The sequence below is a fragment of the Aquarana catesbeiana genome, linkage group LG01 (assembly GCF_042186555.1).
Source record: "Aquarana catesbeiana isolate 2022-GZ linkage group LG01, ASM4218655v1, whole genome shotgun sequence".
NCBI lineage: Eukaryota > Metazoa > Chordata > Amphibia > Anura > Ranidae > Aquarana > Aquarana catesbeiana.
Genome location: NC_133324.1, coordinates 34,932,935 through 34,952,921, shown reverse-complemented (window position 1 = coordinate 34,952,921; position 19,987 = coordinate 34,932,935). Strand labels below are relative to the sequence as shown.

Here is a 19,987-nt window from a genome sequence, read left to right as displayed (position 1 = left end):
TTCCTTTCCTTTCTTTCTCCCTTCCTTTTCTCCTCCTCTTCCTTCTCTTCTCTCTTTCCCATTCTCTCCCTTCTCCTTCCCTTTTGTTGGGAAGGAGGAAAAAAAATAGAGGGCAGAAAACAAGCACAGCAGGAACATACTGGGACAAAAAGACAAATACTGAAGCAGGTGACAATAAAACTGAAGATGGGATAGGATGATATCATTTGAGAAATAGATCCACATCCCATCTGTGGTTCATGCCTGTGGGGATACGTGTCCCCAACAGGAAAATCCACTTAACTTCCTGTTCCAGTAGCTTCCTGTGCTTGTCTCCTCCACGTACCGACAGTTTGATTTTTTTGAACTGCAGGGAAAGAGAAGGAATCCATGTTACCATCATGTATGAATTTAAATTGTTTAGATACATTGGATAACCTTCTCTCATTACTATATGCTGCTCCATTATAATGTTGGCTAATCCTCGTGCGAAGGGGCCTAGTGGTGCATCCTACATATTCTAATTTACAAACATCACATTCTATCACGTAGACTACATATTAAGTACTACAATTTATAAAATCTTTAATAGGAAATACCTTATTATTATGATACGAGGTGATAGACTTGTGATTCTTCCTATGTTTGTTACAATACCTACAGGTATTTAAACCACAACTATACGAGCCATTAGTACTGAGCCACGTTTTGGAAATAGTGGTGGTTTGGTGTAGACTGGGCGACAAAGAGTTACCTAAAGTTGGGGCACCAGGACAAGAGAAATTACAGCCTTTAGAAAGCACATCTATTAGGTCCTTTTCACCATAAAGAATGGGAAGATGTTTATTTACAATCTGTTTGATCTGATTAAACTCTCTGGAGAAAGTGGTGACAAAGGTAAGGGAACTCTTGTCCTTGTTCTTTTGATTTGTATGTTATGTATATTTTGAAGAGCCTTCTCTGAGGCTATGGAAAGGGCTCTATTAATATGTCACTTCTGATAGCCTCTATCGCTTAATCATTTTGAGATGTTAGAGCATTCTAGCTGAAAACTTTATATCAATATCATACAACACTTATATTAAGCACTTTCCCACTGCAGCCTCAATGCACACCCCAGACCCAAACATATTACTTTAGCTTAAACAGGATAATGCAATACAATAGTAAATCCTATACTCTAGGGCCCCCTCTAGACTGCAATTTAATGTTCAATAAGTATAGAGACACCCTGATGCCTTGCCGAGGGTGACAAGAGTACTGTATCTTGATGTATTCTTCAGCTAGCCCTTTGATTTGAACTGCAGTTATTTGTAATCCAACATGAGGGAACATAAAGAAACAGACTGTAGAATGATGGGTGTAATGAGAACTATTATTTTGGTGGTGATGAACAGACAACACTCCTTTAACTCTTCTTTGTGAACTATAAGGGTAATGCAGTATTACCTCCGCAGCATGGGTTGTAATAAACCCAGAGTTCCGCTGTGTGCGGCCTATGAATAAGTAGAACCACCTCCATGGAACCACAAGTCTCACCAGCAAACAGTATATTCTATTGGTCTGGGCAAGTGCCCGCTCACCACAACAGGCCCAGGTACTGTCGGATTTATTCCGAACTCCTTTGTTGCGATCTCCGTCTGATCCGAAGCTGGAGCCGTCACACCACACCGCTCCTTCAGATGGCTGATGGCTGATGGCTCGAATGCAGGAAACTTCAGATGCCTTGGATCCTCAGGTCCATCTGCACTTGAATCCAGCTGGCTGTGCTCCAGAACTCCTCAGAGGCCGATCAATTCCGCTCCGTGCCTTACAGGCCTCAGTCTCCCGGTCACACTCACAGACCTCACTGCAGGCAGGTATTGAATGGCGTCCCAAGAAGCCGGGAAATGGCCGCGCTGTCCTTTTTATTCCTGCTCCCAGCATGCATTGCAGTAACTCTGCCTTGTGGGTCTGTGGCTTGGCATTGTGGGTTTAGTAGTTCTAAGAATTGAGTTAACACATGAGTCCTTTCCTCATTGAACTACATCCCCCACAATGCCTTGTAACTCTGATTACAAAACTAGTTTAAAAGTCTCAATTGCATACAAAGGACACTAGAGGGAGCCAAACTCTTATTTAAGAAACATCGAGGGGCGTGGCTTGGCTCCGTTCTAAGATGGACGTGTAATCTCTGAACTCCTGTTCCCCGAGGTCCAGACATCTGCCTACAATAGCCGCACAGCTGATCCGAAATGAGCAAGACGCACCGGTGTGCCTCAGCAACACGTTCCCGCTCGCCCAGGGACCAAGACACGCAGATCAGCCGTCAAATACCCGAGATATTCCGGACCCGGCCTCAGGGAGCTGCAATGGCATCTCAGACCTCCTCACACGAGGTGCGCTCATCCAGCAGAGACACACTGAGGGACCAGAGCCGCAGTTCTCCCTCACCGGAACTGAATCCGACCTCTGCATTGAGCCTGGCAGACCTCTGCTTGGTAGCAACAGATATTAAAAACACGTTGTCAGCGGCTATCTCAGACCTCCACTCTGACATACAGGACATCGTCCTCCGGGTGGAAGAAGTAGAGGAAACACAAGCCCGCCATGACACCTCGCTGTGCCATGTCCAACAGGTGACAGAGTCCCACGCCATCCACCTGAGGAACATAAACCGCCATATGGAGGACCTTGATAACCGTGGCAGATGCCGCAACCTAATGCCCCGTACTCACAGATTTTCCGACGGAAAATGTGTGATAGGACCTTGTTGTCAGAAATTTCAGACCGTGTGTAGGCTCCATCACACATTTTCCATCGGATTTTCCGACCCACAAAGTTTGAGAGCAGGATATAAAATTTTCCGACAACAAAATCCGTTGTCGGAAATTCCGATCGTATGTACACAAATCCAACAGACAAAGTGCCACGCATGCTCAGAATAAATAAAGGGATGAAAGCTATTGGCCACTGCCCCGTTTATAGTGCCGACGTATGTGTTTTACGTCACCGCGTTCAGAACGATCGGATTTTCCGACAACTTTGTGTGACCGTGTGTATGCAAGACAAATTTGAGCCAACATCCGTCGGAAAAAATCCTAGGATTTTGTTGTCGGAATGTCTGAACAAAGTCTGACCGTGTGTACGGGGCATTAGAGTTAGAGGTCTCCCTGAAACCGTGGAAGCTGCTCAGGTCACACGAGCGGTTAACGCCATTTTCAATGACCTCCTGGAAAGGCCCCCTGCTGCTCCAATAACCATGGAACGCATACACAGAGCACTGTGCCCAAGAAGTAAGGACACAGATCCGCCTAGAGATATTGTATGCTGCCTGAATGATTTGATGAAAGAAAAAAATTACTGCGCAAAGCAAGAAACAGGGGACACCTTACGTATCGGGACACTGAAATTAAGATCTTTCAAGACCTATCCACTATCACTCTACAGAGAAAGAGGGAAGTGAGACCACTGTTAGATGTTCTAAGATCCAGAGCAATTGTTTACTGCTGGAAGTTCCCTTTCTGCCTTTCAGCAAATCACAACAATCACACAGCGAACCTCAGGGTACCAGAGGATCTAGAACACTTCTGCACAATCCTCAATATACCCTTGATAGATCTGCCCGATTGGTACAGCGACTTCAGCCTACCACCACTACGAAGAGCCACATCCATGGATGGCATCACTGAAGCAGGAAATAAACACTTCTGCATCAGACGTCACCGCACCCATCCTCTGCTGTCACCGCCAAAAGCTCCAGGGGTACCGAAAAATGGGAGCCCGACTGCTTCCCCAGATCACTGCAGAGCCAGACATTCCTAATAAGGTAAAGATTCCTCTACTGAGAACGAACGAAACTCACAATCGATGGAGATCCCACTATTACTTTCCTTCCCCATTATCCGCAGACACACTCTGACATGATTCCTGGAAGCCCTCATCCCACCCTCACCATCCCACTGCTTGAGCAGACCTCTGGATGCCGATCATCATATCTGAACACATAGCCTGCATATGCTACCCATAAGCAATTCCTAGCACTACTCGAGACAGGACAACCCACTTGTAGACATGCTCTCTGCTTATCAGGGGCTAAACGTATAGCAGACTGGAAAGGTACAGCAACTATGTCAGTCCCCCTTCAGAGGATCTAATGAAATCCATGCTAACCCTACTATCACACTACCTGGATTTAAACACTCACATACATCTTCACTATGACTGACTTAGCAGAAGGGGAAAAAACAGCCCTTGCATTCACTTCTTCCCGGTCATGTCTTCAGATCTGGAACTGATGGAACTCGCTCAGAAGCCGACCAAACTAACATTGTACTCAGAAAAATTAGGTGATGGAACCTCTGCGCTACTATATAAATGCGTTGAATCAGTAGAATGTGTATAAAAACATAAGAGTGATGCTGCAAAATCAAATAGTGCTCACTGAATCACCATAATAGTAAACTGTATGAAAAGGATTTCGCGCAAACACATAAAGTGAAAATTCAATATATAGCGATAAATCAAATAAATGGTGCAAATCCAATAAAGAAATGTCCAATAATAGTGAAGAGTGTGAACTTCTAATTTCCTATAGGACACTTTGATGAAAAATTAGCTGGATGATGTATTTTCACATACAATCAATGATTAGATGGTTTCCTTCCCTTAAAACAAGTCTCCCATTGCCCTTACCTTAAAGGGCTTAAAATAAAGCCTTGATGTAGATACAGCTGATGGTCTAGGAGTAGTTGGAGTGTGTCCCCTGGTGGTGGTTCCTGGTGTGTTGGTGTTAAGGATGCTTCTAGTCAGGGGCGATTCCGAATCCCGTTCCTTTCTCATTGGACTTTAGTGAAGTGGACTCGTCTTTCCCTGCTGTTCACGCTGTGATTGTGAAGCAGCTGCTGATGAGTGTTGAATCACGGAGAAAACAGATCTTCACTTGTCCCGCTGTTCTGTATACAGAACAGCGGGACAAGTGAAGATCTGTTCGTGTTTCTCGCTGGAGCTGCTGGAGATCGAGAATTGGATTACATCGCTGGAGTAGGAGCATGGATTTATTGGATCACATCACTGGAATCTATTTTTTAATTTTTTTATTTATAATAAAGAACTCGTCCCAAGCCGTCTCCTGTGGTTTTTTAACATTTTGACACTTTCTTTTTGTGAAATGGTAATGTACCCCTTACCAATTCACATGGGGGGGGTGGGATCTGGGTGTCCCCTTTGTTAAAGGGGGCTTCCAGATTCCGATAAGCCCCCAACCCGCAGACCCCCACAACCATTGGGCAAGGGTTGTGGGGAAGAGGCCCTTGTCCCCATCAACATGGGGACATCCTCCCAATGTTGAGGGCATGTGGCCTGGTATGGTTCAGGAGGGGGGCGAGAGAGCAGCCTGCCAGGTTGCGTGCTTGGATAAGGGTCTGGTGTGAATTTTTGGGGGAACCCCACACCATTTTTTTTAAATTTTGGTGCGGAGCTCCCCTTAAAATCCACACCAGACCTGAAGGGTCTGGTAATTAATTTTTGGGGGGAATCCCACGCCATTTTTTTTTAAAATTTTGGTGCGGAGTTCCCCTTAATATCTATACCAGACCTGAAGGGCCTGGTAATGTAATTTCAGGGGACCTCCACACATTTTTTTTATTTTTCAATGACTTTCAATGACTAGCGCTAGCACTTTTAAATTACTTTTTTTTTCCTTTAGAAATGTCATTTTGCTCTCGGACTGTTATAAACATGGGAAACATGCGCTACTTTACAGGCATACTATAGACACCCCCCCGGTATGAATTTTAAAGGAATATTTCACTTTTCTTGTTTCACTGTAAGCATTATTAAAATCACTGCTCCCGAAAAAACGGCCGTTTTTAAAACTTTTTTTGATACATGTCCCCTGGGGCAGGACCCAGGTCCCCAAACAGTTTTTATGACAATAACTTGCATATTAACCTTTAAACTTTAGATTTCTCCCATAGACTTTTAAAGGGTGTTCCGCGGCTTTTCGAATTTGCCTCGAACACCCCAAATTGTTCGCTGTTCGGTGAACTGGCGAACAGCCGATGTTCGAATCGAACTCATGTTCGACTCAAACTCATGTTCAACTTGAACAGAAAGCCCATCCCTAAATTACGATATCTTTGCATGTTACCTGCATTGTGTTTTGTAACTATATTTTTACCTTTTTCTCAATAACCTATTTAAAAAAAAAAAAAAATATCTAGGAGATAGAATGGGCAGGTATGGAAGATATAAAGAACTTTAGGGAATATTATCATTTTATAAGCCTCTCTTCTGCCTGATGTAGAGAGGTCAAGGGATGCAGCTGTTTAAACTCTTTTGGTATAGAGCCAAGGATGGAATTAAACCTCAATCCTTCATCAGATTTATATTGAATGGATATCCTTAAGTATGTGATGCCTACCATTTCCCAGACATACTGGTAATGGGTTCAGAGAGACTCTTTATGTTGTGGGGAAATGTTTAAGATATGTGATTTCATTTCATTCAATATATAGTAGGAAACTTCACAAAAACCACAGAGCATACAGTACATTAGACAGTTGTGAAGGAAACATCCAGATTAGATAGCATGGATATCCCATCATCAGCAAACAAGCGCTTTTTATGTTCCCTATTCCCTATTTTTATGTTTAATTACCCCATATGTGCTGTGATCACTGATGGTAATGGTTCCATTATTATAGTAAATATAATAGATGAGAGGGGTAACCCCGTCTCATAAGCAGGACAATTTGACTTTCTTGGGGCTGCTGACACATCACATGGATGCCATTTTTTCATTAGTTACTTGTACCACAGGCCCTTATACAACCTTATATCAATTTTTGTCATGTCTTGCTGGGTCCCCCTGTGTGTCCCTGCTGAATGGCCCACCTTACCTTCAGCTCCCAGACTGAGCATGTCCTTTGGTGCCCCTATATGTCCTTGGCCTATTTGTGAACATTCTTCTGGTTCCTGTTACTCTTTAGACTCCTATGTCGGTGTATACATTGGATTTTATTGTCTCCTGATAAAGTGAACATTGCTTCACGAAACACATCAAGATATATTATATTCCAGCATATACCTACCTGTCTTTGTGTGTAATGTTGCCTATATGTGGAAATATTACATCAACGTTGATATGTTTTTTTTCTCATTTTTATACAATGACATATTTACTGATCATATTGTCTAATTTTAACTTGAATATGGAATTAAAAGATGTGCAATTTTATGTAATGAGGTATTAAATTTTTACAACTCTAACAAAAGTCCCATGGGCATTTTTCCTTTAGTTACAAAAGCAGCCGTATCCTGCGAAAAAAAAGCACCCCAAGAACAGATTGGGCCAAAAATAGATCAGGTTAGAAACAAGTGAACTTGTGCTTTGAGCATCCTAAACCTAAAACCATCTAATTTTAAGAGAAGTACAAAAAAAGTTGTTTAACCTAAAATGGAGGCCCTGTAAGCATGCAATAGAAATCAATAAGCACCCCAAATGAATGAAAACCCTGAATACTGTCCCCTGAATGGATCTTGAACCTGAAGAATTCACTGTGAACTCATGGTAGAGGCAAACATGAACCTCATTTGTATGTATTTGTAGCATGTAGTGTGTATAACTTCATAAGATATGGTTGACCTTTAAAAAAAAAAAATAATAATAATAATAATATGTGATTTCAGATTCCGGTATCTCGATGCTCAGGTCCCTGTTTACCTGGTACCAGAAAAAAGTTTGGATCTTCAATTCATAAATGCTGCTATGAGTGCATCTCATGTCCAGAAGGAGAGATCTCAAACATTTCCGGTAGTTTATATTTTTTAGTAAGTTATTGTTGGACTGGACAGAAGGTACCGCTGTGGGTAAACTGTATGTCAGGGAATAAGACATATGAAGTTCATCTCTGAAATGTGTGCACATTTCCCCATGTTTTATCCTTTTAAAGCTCCTGCAAGTACCAAAGTATACAGTACCCATTGATCCTGCCAGAAATGTACTCAGCTCATAATTCCTGTTGTGAACTGGCACACAAAAGAGTTTTTTTGTACTGAAGAAATTGTGACAGTTCTGCCCAGCTCTATTTTGCTACTACTATATACACATTATATTTAAAGTTGACCTCTTATAGCCCTACAAATCTGCATGAATCAGTTCCTAAAATGTACAGCAACGGAATCATTTTCCTTCCCCTAAAGTTCAACGTTTATCATAAACAAGCCATCCTTGAGATCCAGTCAGTGACTTTGCTTAGGTTAAGATGTGGTCATTCTTCTGGCTCAGGTAGGAGGAAGCATTTCCTCAGTCTCCTCTCCCCAAATGATCAAATTACAACATTGTAACTTTAAGACTTTGTAACTTTGTAACTTGAGTTCCTAATTCCATCCTCTATAACATATAAAGTTAATGAAACTTTCACTTTCACAGTGACATGGAAATTCTGCTATAAGCTACGCGTAATCCATGTCCCCTACACTAATAAAGCGCCCTTTGCAGCCTCTTGGTATAATGCATCTTAGTAAACCCCTGTTTCCTGTATCTTCCCAAGTAAACAGACATGACCACCATCCATACATCCTTAGCTCCACGGGCAGACTTGTTTCTAGAGAGGTTGTGTTCTGTTTATTCATAGTACTTAACAATAGAGCTTGTTAGCTTCACAATCGGCCAATCAAGCACAGGCATTCCTTCAAACAGGAGGAGTTATACAAATGTCAACCAATGAACAATGACTAGGGGAGTCTATGGGCGCATCAGGGCAGGGGAAGTGTGTATGATTTCCTGCCCCCTGTCTCTGTAAGCTATGTTCTCCAGTAAGACAAAGGAAGCCACATGGCTGGCCTTGAAATCATGGATGCTGTCACTGACCATAACTCACTCAAAGACGGCCGTTTTCACAGTTGGCGTGAATCCTTATTCTGCATTGTTCAGAGAACAATGCATACCCAGATTATACTACCATTCCTGAGGATGGGAGATTATCTGCAGGAACACGCCATAGCCTCCCTACCTGTTGATCAGACACACAGAGGTCCCTCTCCTGACACCTTTTTTCTCTTGGTGTCAGGAAAATTTGTCAGTAGTGACTCCTGCAGATAGCAGAGGAAGGAGACAGCAGATAGAAATTACACTTAGTGTTCTGAAGTGAGACACATGCTATAGAGGGATATGCTTTGTTCATATTTCTTGTCTGAGGTTTACAACCACTTTAACACCCATCCTCCATGAATCCAGCAATTGTTTATTAAACTTATTTTACAACAGCAGCTGCCCCTTTAAATGAAATATCATCTTAAACAAAACTAATTGTGTAAAGGTATGGTGCTACATAGACAACAGTGACGTAAGACAATACACAAATACATCAATAACAATATGATTGATTAAAAACAGAACAGAAATTTTGGGACTTTAAATGAGGTTTAATAGGGGCGTTCAAATCCCCTCCTCCATCCCGGTTCAATATATACGAAGAAAAAAGAGCAAAGGGCGGGACTTTAAATGAGGCACACGGGGGCAGATGTACAAATCAGGTAAAAAGCAGGTTTTATTGTATTCAAAATGGTCATATAGTCACATAGTTTTTATTTGCACATAGCTACTATTATTACTCTATATTTCATCAAAGTATACATTCCAACAAGGACTTATATTTGCATTGCATGAACAGTTAAATAGCTAAAATTACAAGTAGAAGATATATGACACATTAAGGTATCAAATACAAAGGGTTACAAAAGGGAACAATAAATGAAAATGGAACGTTCATACATGGTTAATAGTGGGGTACGCCTATGGGTAGATGTAATCTCTACGCGTTTCGGGACCTTAAAGCCACTCGTCAGGAGCAAAACCAAGGGTAACCTAGGGATATGGAAAACAGTCATGTTTCAGAGGGAGAAAAAAACTTTTGGGAAAAATGGTGGGCAAATGTAGAGTATGTCCCCCACATAGTACATTTAACCCATCAAACTTACACACATATACTTGCGCACAGGCAGCAGAGCCCCGCAAGTCAGGCCAGCCAATGATACCACGTCCCGGAGCTGAGGGGGCCCTACCGGGCGGCACACCATCAACCCAGGCACCCCCCCAGATGGGTCACAGAAGGAAATAGCGATGGAGAGTGATGAGATGAAAACCAAAAAATGAGTGGGGCGGTGGTCCCCAGGAAGAGGGGAGAGCCTGTGAAAAATAGGTGACATGTATATTGAACTAATAACAAAAGTGTAAAGTAAGTGGGAATGGAAAATAAGTGACATGTGTGTTGAACTAATAGCAAAAGTGTAGAGTAAGTGAGAATGAAGTAAAAGGTAAGAAAAAGGCGGAAACAAAGGGAAAGTGAGAACGAATAAAGAAGGGAGAGACTGTGGGAGAGATAGAGGAAAAAGGGGGAGGAAGGGAGAAGAGATACTAAGGGTGGTAAAAAGGAAATTTACCTGCTGCAAGGTGGTGGAGGTTGATAGCCATGATGCATGTGAGTGCCGAGGAGAAGATGACCAGAAAGAAGCCAAAGTGGGGGACCCAAGTCAGGGGAAGGCTCAGAAGGGACGCGCCGCCACAAAAGAGCTCCCAACGTCATGCACCAGCGAAAAAAGGGGGCAAGGAAGGCGCAGTGGTGAAGATGGCCAGATGAACCAAGCCAATCCACCAGAAGCGTCTAGACAAGCCCCTCCAGCGCTGGAGATGGAAAGCTAACCGGCCGGCATTATGTGTGCCACGAGGACACCAAGCCGCCGGCACGGGCGGCATGATGTTGACGTGCAGTGGAGGAAACCCCTCCCCCCGCGTCACATCGGGGGGGCGGGGAAACCCCCAGTGCGCGTCGCAGCTCCGGGACGTGAAACGAAGGCACAACCAGGACAAACGACGGCCCGACCACTCATGCACACATACAGTGTGCATAGTTATACCAAGAACAGTGGGAAGAAAAGGCGTTAAATTAATAATATAGGGGCAAATTTGCAAAGGACAACTAAATGAACAAACAGGTGGAGGGGAGAGAAAATGAAATAAAATTAAAAAAAACATAATAATTGTTGTTAGTGCCACCGTGTGCACCCATCCCTCATTGATTAATGATTGATTAAAAACAGAACAGAAATTTTAAAGTCCCGCCCTTTGCTCTTTTTTCTTCGTATCAATAACAATATGTTTTCAGTCCTTTAAAGATTCTTCCAATCACCATGCTCCAGAAAAAGGAATGTTCCTTTGTAAGCTCACTCATATGTGCTTCACCACAGTGAGGGAAACCTTTCACACTCACCAGACACAAGTGGCCATGGAGGGCTTCATTTGCTTTTAATATGGATTTCAATGGTATTCTCCTCCCTTATCACAAGATTGATATATTATATTACATATATCACATATTACATATACCAAAGATTCCAAAGATTTCCTTTCACTCCATAGAAAGTTCCTGATGATGCAATCCTTGCAAAATGCATTGAGGCTGCGCAGTCACCATGCTTGACGTCATATCCATTGGGGAACCCATGTAATTTCCGCCCAGTTAAACGCATGCCGGCTCAGGCAGAGAGACGTGTTTTTTTCAGCAAGGCTGTCTATGTGGGTGCTTACCTAAAAGCACCCATAAATGTAAGTGCAATATATATATGGTAACAAAAAAACAAGAAATATACCCATGGGACTTTAAATGAGATGAGCACAAAAAAGGGTTCATGAAAGTACATATACTAAACATGGTTAATAAAATGAATTAACATTTTTTTTTTACATACATGATATATAGGATACATAAACAAGGGTACCAGACCACTTGATAACAAACTGCAAAAATACTAAGAAACCGCATTCACATTGGTTACAATTCTTGATGGAAAATGATACACAGGCATAATAAAACTTGATGCATTTCACAAGTCAATGCTTGCTTCTTCAGGAGTAGATGTATATGCAGTGTACCTATAGAATAAAAATGTCAATACGAAATATACAACATAATGATAAATACCATAGAGCAAATAGTAGGGGACCTTATACACAGAGATCCCATACTTACTTACAAGTGAGCTAAGCCAAAATCCCAGAAGCCGATTTCCCAAAAGATGGGGCCTGCTGAGCCCTCTGAGGGATATAAATGGGAAGGTCTGCATCATGGGATCTCTTCATTACAGCTCTACACTTCACATGTTGAGGACACACTTACCATGGTATAGGGATGAGCCGAACACCCCCCGGTTCGGTTCGCACGGGAATATGCGAACAGACAAAAAGTTTGTTCGAACATCGTAAAAATTTATAGGACATGAATGTGAAAAATCAAAAGGCTTAAAGGCTTATATGCAAGTTATTGCCATAGAAAAGTGTTTGGGGACCCGGGTCTTGCCCCAGGGGACATGTATCAATGCAAAAAAAAAGTTTTTTAAAGCGGACGTTTTTTTCAGGAGCAGTGATTTTAATAATGCATAAAGTGAAACAATAAAAATGAAATATTCCTTTAAATATCGTGCTTGGGGGTCCCCTTAGTCTGCCTGTAAAGGGGCACATCTTTCTCCTGTGTTTTACTGTGCCGAAGCAAAATGACATTTCCAAAGGAAAAAATTTCTTTTAAAATTGCTTGCGGTTGTAATGTATTGCTGGACCCCAGCATTATAGATAAAAATCTATAAAAAAATCAGCGTGGGTTCCACCCTGCAGTCCATATCAGGCCTTTCGGGTCTGGTATGGATTTTAAGGGGAACTCCACGCCAAAAAGTTGAAAACAAATGGTGTGGGGTCCCCCCAAAATTCATACTAGACCCTTATCTGAGCAAGCAACCATGGCAGGCCAGGAAGGGTACGGAGCGAGTGAGCGTCCCCCCTCCTGAACCATACCAGACTTCTTGCCCTCAACATGAGGAGGGTGCTTTGGGGTCCCCCCCATAGTACCTTGTCCCCATGTTGATAGGGACAAGGGCCTCATCCCCACAACCCTTGCCCAGTGGTTGTGGGGGTCTGTGGGTGGGGGGGCTTATCAAAATCTGGAAGCCCCCTTTAACAAAGAAGCCCCCAGATCCCACCCTTCCTATGTGAATGTGTATGGGGTACATTGTACCCATTTACCAAAAAAAGTGTAAAAAAGTAAAAACAACAGGAGACGTTTTTTTGACAATTCCCTTGTTTTTTAAAAAAAGTGTCCTGCGGTGTCCATCAATCTTTAATCATGGCACAAGAGAGAGTATCACCGCTCCAGGTGGGTCAGATCAAAGTAAAAAGGCATCTCCTTCAGTCTAGAAGTCCAGGTGTTGGCAATGCTGTAGCAGTTAGACATCAAAGAAATCCTGGACAGCCGCACTTCAAAAATATTTGCCTTTATTCAATAAAGTGTCATCCAAAATACAGGTCACAGCAGAGTGGAACAAATCTTACGCATTTTGTACTACACAGAGTGTTTAGTCATAGCTATGTCCAGGATTTCTTTGATGTCTAACATTTAATCATGGCACCTCGACCCGAAAAATAGAAAAAAAAAACTTGATGTAAGGCTTCCCGCCGACTGCTGTGTCTTGGCTTTGACAGCTGTTATTTAGGCAAGTGCGGGGCCACCCGCTGACATAACCAGATGACCCCACCCACCTCTGACGACACATGACGTACATCACCATTGGCCCCTCCCTTACCTATATAACAGCTGTCAAAGCCAAAAGACAGCAGTTGGTGGGACGCCAATACTGTGTATTGTGGTTTTACTTTTTGACACTTTTTTGGTGGGGGGGGGCAGGGGGGCAGGATCTGGGGGCCCCCTTTGTTAAAGGGGGGGCTTCCAGATTCTGATAAGCCCCCTGCCCGCAGACCCCCACAAGCAATGGCCTGGATTGTGGAGACGAGGCCCTTGTACCCATCAAGGTGCTTTGAGGGCAAGCGGCCTGGCATGGTTCAGGAGGAGGGGGACTCACTCGTCCCTCCCATCCTGGCCTGCCAGGCTGCTTACTCAAATAAGGGTCTGGTATGGATTTTGGGGGGACTCCACAATGATTTTTTTTTTAATTTTGGCATGGAGTTCCCCTTAAAATCTATGCCAGACCCAAAAGGCCTGGTATGGATTTTGGGGGGGACCCCATGCCATGTTTAAAAAAAAAAAAATTGATGTGGAGTTCCTCTTAATATCTATACCAGACCCAAAAGACCTGGTATGGACTGGGGGGGACCCGTGCTGTTTTTTTTTTTTTTTTAATTCTGTCAGAGGGTTCCCCTTAACCACTTCAATACACTATATTATATATTGTACACTGCACTATATACACTGCACTGTATTATATATACTACACTGACTGCTCTATATACTCAGAACTGCAGTATATACACCATATGAGCTGCACGATGTTCTCTGAACTGCAGTAAATATACTATACAGACTTCACTATATACTCTGCAGAAAAATTGGGCTTTAGGTGTTGGTGGTGCCAGAACACTGTAACTTCTCCTCACAGTTACTCTTGTTGGGTGCAGGAACCGTTCCTGAGCCCAACAAGAGTAACTGTTAAATATTATTTCAAAAATATAATTGGATGCTGACATCATCAAGATTTAGGAGAAATAGGATAGGCAGCATAGACAGTCTTTAACCACTTAAGCCCAGACCAGTCCAGAGCACTTTTTGCGATGCGACACTGTGTTGCTTTAACTGACAAGTGCAACATTGCACCCAAACAAAATTGACATACTTTTTTCCCGCAAATAAACCTTTCTTTTGGTGGTATTTTGATATAAACAAAAAAAGAGCGACAATTTTGAAAAAAAGGCAATATTTTTTACTATAATAAATATCCCCAAAAAATATATAATTTTTTTTTTCCTCAGTTTAGGCCAATATGTATTCTTCTGCATATTTTAGTAAAAAAAAATCGCAATAAGCGTATATTGATTGGTTTGTGCAAAAGTTATAGCGTCTACAAAATATGGGATAGTTTTATGGCTTTTTAATTAATTTTTCTATTACTAGTAATGCAGCGATCTGCGATTTTTATCAGGACTGTGACATTATGTCGGACAATTTTGACAAATTTGGGACCATTGGCATTTATACAGTGATCAGTGCTATAAAATTGCATTGATTATTGTAAAAATGTCACTGGCAGTGAAGGGGTTAACCACTAGGGGCAGTGATGGGGTTAAGTGTATCCTAGTATGTGTTCTAACTGAAGGGGGGAGGGGACTATGCAGGGGAGATGACAGATCGTCTGTTCATACTCTGTATGAACAGACTGTCTGTTCTCCCCTCAGAGAACCGGAAACTGTGTTTAGACATACAGATCCCGGTTCTTGGGGTGCCTCGAGCGAACGTGGGAGCCCGGCGGTGATCGAGACCGCTGGCCACTCGCATCGACTCCGTGGGCAAGCAGGGGGCGCACGCACGCACCTCCGGTGGTGCACACGTGCCCCCTAGTGACCGTCTATTGTACCGATGGAGATTCGCGCAGCCGAGCCATGTTGCCATAGTACAACTGCGGCAGCTGGTCGGCATGCGGTTAAGGGATCCCAGATCCATAGCAAATATACTGTACACCCCTGAATACACTGTATATATAGTCTATACCGAATGCAGAGTGTATATGTGTGTATATATATATATATATATATATATATATATATATATATACACTGCCTGAAGTGTATTATACACTGTACACCGCCGAGGGGGGTGTTTTCCGGCTCCTATTCTTCAGCTTCTGGAATAGGCACTTCCTGCCGACACCTTTTGGAAAATTGGCTTCTGAGATTTTGGCTTAGCTCACTTGTAAGTATGGGATCTCTGTGTATAAGGTCCCATACTATTTTATCTATGGTATTTGTTATTATGTTGTATATTTCTTATTGACATTTTTATTCTATAGGTACACTGCATAAACATCTATCCTGAAGAAGCAAGCTTTGACTTGCGAAATGCATCAAGTTTTATTATGCCTGGGTATCATTTTACATCAGGAACTGTAAACCATGTGAATGTGGTTTCTTAGTATTTTTGCAGTATTTTTTCAAGTGGTCTGGTACCCTTACATAGTTACATAGTTAATCAGGTTGAAAAAAGACACAAGTCCATCTAGTGTTTATTTATCCTATATATCATGTATGTCAAAACACCATGTTACATAGTTTCCTGAACCCTTTTTTGTGCTCACCTCATTTAAAGTCCAATGGGCATATTTCTTATTTTACTGTTTCCAATTCAGGGATGGAGGTGGTGTCACCGGCAGCACCAGATCTTTTTTATTCTTTTATGCAATATATATATGTTGTTTTATTAAATTATTAATAAAAACTACTAAACTATAATACCCTTTATCTCTCTGAAATTGACTCATTGCATATGGAGTGGAAGGAAATCTTTGGAATCTTTGGTATATACAGTATACATTAATCTTGTGATAAGAGAGATACCATTGCAATCAATAATAAAAGCAAATGAGGCCCTTCATGGCCACTTGTGTCTGGTGAGTGTGAAAGGTTTCCCTCACTGTGGTGGAGCACATCTGAGTGAACTTACAAAGGAACATTCCTTTTTCTGCAGCACGGTGATTGGAAGAGTCTTTGAGAGACTGAAAACATATTGATATTGATTTATTTGTCTATTGTTTCCTTTCACTGTTGTCTAGGTAGTGCCATACTTTTACACTATTGGTTTTATTTATTTTTTAAGGCCTTTATTTCATGTGTGGATGACTTTAAACTATGACTGCTCTCAATTCTTTATGCCTATACAATGTAATGATTGTAGAAGAAAATCGCAGTAAAAGAAAGCATCACCAGAAAAATCTGAAATATGAAGATGGATCAGGTGTGTTAGGGGTATACAGGTTCTGGGGCTGTCATTAATAAGATGACATGGATATCTTGTGGAGTCTTTCTGTGCTCTGTAATGTTCATTTCTGATGTGTTTATGTAAATTTCACTGAGTTTTGTAACTTTGGATTGTGATAAGTGAACCGGATCAGGTTCAGTTCATGGGAGGTTGGGTGAACCAAGCTGGAAGTCTTTGAACACATAATTTAGCAGTGAATCCCATTTAGACTTCAGGGCTAATCAGCAATCTAGGACATGGGGAACTAGGAACTAGGCCACCTGGCCGTTTTTATATACAGTGGCTGGGTGGGGGGAGGTTAAACACGAGTTTGAGTCCAAATCTCTTCCCTAATTCTGGACATCTCAATCAAGCTTAAACGTAAATAGTTTCTTCTTACATTTTTATTAAGGTTTTATATTATTGAAAAGGACAGTATAGCAATTTTGGATTCATCTTATTTTATTTTTTTAAGTTTCTATGTTTTATAAGAAGATGTGTTTTATATACCCCAATCAACCATAACTTAAAGTGGTTGTAAACTCTGTACAACCACTTCCACCTACAGGTTTAGAAGATTATTATTATTAGTATTAATAGTATTATGTTGTGTCGCCTTTCTGGCTGCATGCCTCACATAAAGTCCCAAACCTTTTTTCTTCTAAACCCAATAGTAAATCACCTGTTGATCTGCCAGAAATGCTCTAAGCTTTTAAAGTTATTGGCTGTAATTGTTTTTTTTAAATAACAAACATGTTATACTTACCTGCTCTGTGTAATGGTTTTGCAAAGAGCAGCCTGGATCCTCTTCTTTTTGGGTCCCGTGTCGGTCCTAGATCTTCCCCTCCTGCTGAGTGCCCCCAATAGCCAATGCCTGTCACTGCTGTGTGAGCCAATGATGATTCTGCCTTTAGAACCACTTTAATCCCTGTTGTGGACTGACAACACACAGCACTAAATGGTGTCAGCTCTGTCCAGTTCTCTTTTGCTAAACTACTTAAACCATCCCCCTATCCTATTCTCCACAACATAGAGACAAATCACTCTGTAGACTCAAGATAAGAACTAGGAGAGCTAATTAGACTGTGCTGAGATAACACAGGATCATGATCAACAGTTTTTGTTTGCACTTATTGAACAGATATAATAAAATGTTTCCAGTGGAATATTTAACAGATAAAAAAAAAGGCAAAGTGTTATCAGGGTTTTCAGGCAATTTAAACTTTAACTCCCCATTATCACATTTCTGCTTAGAAAACATTTCTTGTGCTTTCCTTTTCTTTTCACTCTTTATTGTGTCCTCATGGCACCAACATTTTTTTTTACTTTTTTGCACTTGCCAATGGACATTCTCTACATATAGGAGTTCAACTGTGTGATAGATTAATATAATTTATTATATTTTCCTTTAAGCCTAGTGCACTCAGGCCGAATGTCAGGCGACATTGGCCAGTCCAATAAAAATTAGCCCATGTGTAAGGCAGCCAGTCTGACAGAAGCTGGTTGCCAATCGGCCCCCGATCAGCGCTCTCAGCCAATGTCTGAGAGCGCTGACCGGAGTGTTCTGGAGGAGGCTGCCCCCCTGTCAGAACACAAAAGCTCAGCAGGGGGATATCACTGTACTAACATTGAATTGTTAGTACAGCGGCTCCTTGGGAGCTCTCCAGCAGATTGTATAAGAAAAGAACTGTCAGTGTGTACTAGGCTTAAGTCTCCCCCAATGCACTAATGGAAATCCTATTGCTAGCTGTGAGACAACACAAGACAATTCATTATCTCAGAAGCTCTGACCCCGATGTTCATTGTGTTTGTATTGTTCATCCTGCAGACAGTGAAAACTGCATGAAATGTCCTGATGATGAATGGCCAAATGAGAAGAAGGATGGATGTATTCCAAGAGTGGTGGAATTTCTCTCCTACACTGATGATCCCATTGTTGCAATATTTTCAGCTGTCTCCATCCTCTGTTGTCTTCTGACTGGTTTAATATTGGGGATATTTATACATTACCAGGACACCCCCATTGTTAAAGCCAATAACCGGGACCTGAGTTATCTTCTCCTGGTCTCCATCATGCTGAGCTTCCTCTGTGTCTTCTTGTTCCTCGGACATCCAGTAGATGTGACCTGCATGCTGCGTGTAACCTCTTTTGGTGTCATCTTCTCAGTTGCTGTCTCTTCTCTACTTGCCAAAAGTATCATGGTGTGTATTGCTTTTAAAGCCACCAAACCTGGGAGTCCCTGGAGGAAATGGATGGGAGCCAAACTGCCCAATTTTATCATTTGTGTCTTCTCACTGGTTCAAGTCATAATCTGTGTCACTTGGTTGTCTATTTCTCCCCCCTTCCATGATCAGGACACTCACTCTTATCAGGGGAAGATCATCATTCAGTGTAATGAGGGTTCAGTTATTGGCTTCTACTCTGTCCTGGGATATATGGGACTTCTGGCAGCTGTGAGTTTTATTATCGCTTTTTTAGCCAGGACATTACCGGACAGTTTTAATGAGGCCAAATACATCACCTTCAGCATGCTGGTGTTCTGCAGTGTCTGGATTGCCTTGATCCCGGCCTATCTGAGCACCAGAGGGAAATACATGGTGGCTGTGGAGGTTTTTGCTATAATGGCATCAAGTTCTGGACTTCTTGGCTGTATATTTTTCCCAAAATGTTACATAATTCTGTTTAGATCTGACCTGAATATAAAATCAGCTATCCACTAATATGTATGGAGCAACACTGGGTTACCAGTAGTCATAGCATTATCTCTATTATTGTTAATTTTTTTACTTTGTTAGTGTAGTGAGAATGAATATTTTATATATAAACATTTAATACTTATCTCTCCTTTGGATGGTGAGTTTAATTTCTGCTCCGGACGCCTCTGGTATCAGACACTTTGGGTTTGTTGGAAATCTTGTCTCCTGCTGGGAGTAGTGGTTCCTCCCACCAGTCGTTCCATCACTACAGAACAATGTAGTCACTTATTGAGGAGGAACCACAGTGACCAGAGGAGGACAAAGTATCCAAATCATCCTAAAGAGTCAAAAACCAGAGACACCCATCACTCTTCAAGAGAGGGAAGATTTCACTCACCTCCTTCACAGGAGATAAATATTAAACATGTTCTTTTATAAGCCGATTGTAATGTATTTTAAGTGTCAGGGTCACTTTATTATATTGTATGTAGATGTATCCGGCTATATTAATAAATATATTTTGTTGGTCAAAAATCATTTTT

The 19,987-nt window shown here is 41.8% G+C and overlaps 1 protein-coding gene across 1 annotated transcript; it reads left to right on the top strand.

Moving 5' to 3' along the window:
* The first annotated feature begins 2,213 nt into the window (after positions 1-2,213).
* On the top strand, positions 2,214-19,469 carry LOC141139841 (vomeronasal type-2 receptor 26-like). Its single transcript, XM_073626404.1, has 4 exons — positions 2,214-2,688; positions 3,494-3,723; positions 7,651-7,774; positions 18,577-19,469. Exons 1-4 carry the CDS (start codon positions 2,214-2,216, stop codon positions 19,467-19,469), a joined length of 1,722 nt encoding a protein of 573 aa, XP_073482505.1.
* The last annotated feature ends 518 nt before the right edge of the window (positions 19,470-19,987 follow it).

Excerpts from the sequence above, each read along its gene's own strand:
- LOC141139841 (XM_073626404.1), top strand. The coding sequence starts at position 2,214 with ATGAGCAAGACGCACCGGTGTGCCTCAGCAACACGTTCCCGCTCGCCC. Across the intron at positions 2,689-3,493 it reads ATGCCGCAACCTAATGCCCC|CAAATCACAACAATCACACA; the intron begins GTACTCACAGAT and ends TCTGCCTTTCAG. Across the intron at positions 3,724-7,650 it reads CACCGCCAAAAGCTCCAGGG|ATTCCGGTATCTCGATGCTC; the intron begins GTACCGAAAAAT and ends ATGTGATTTCAG.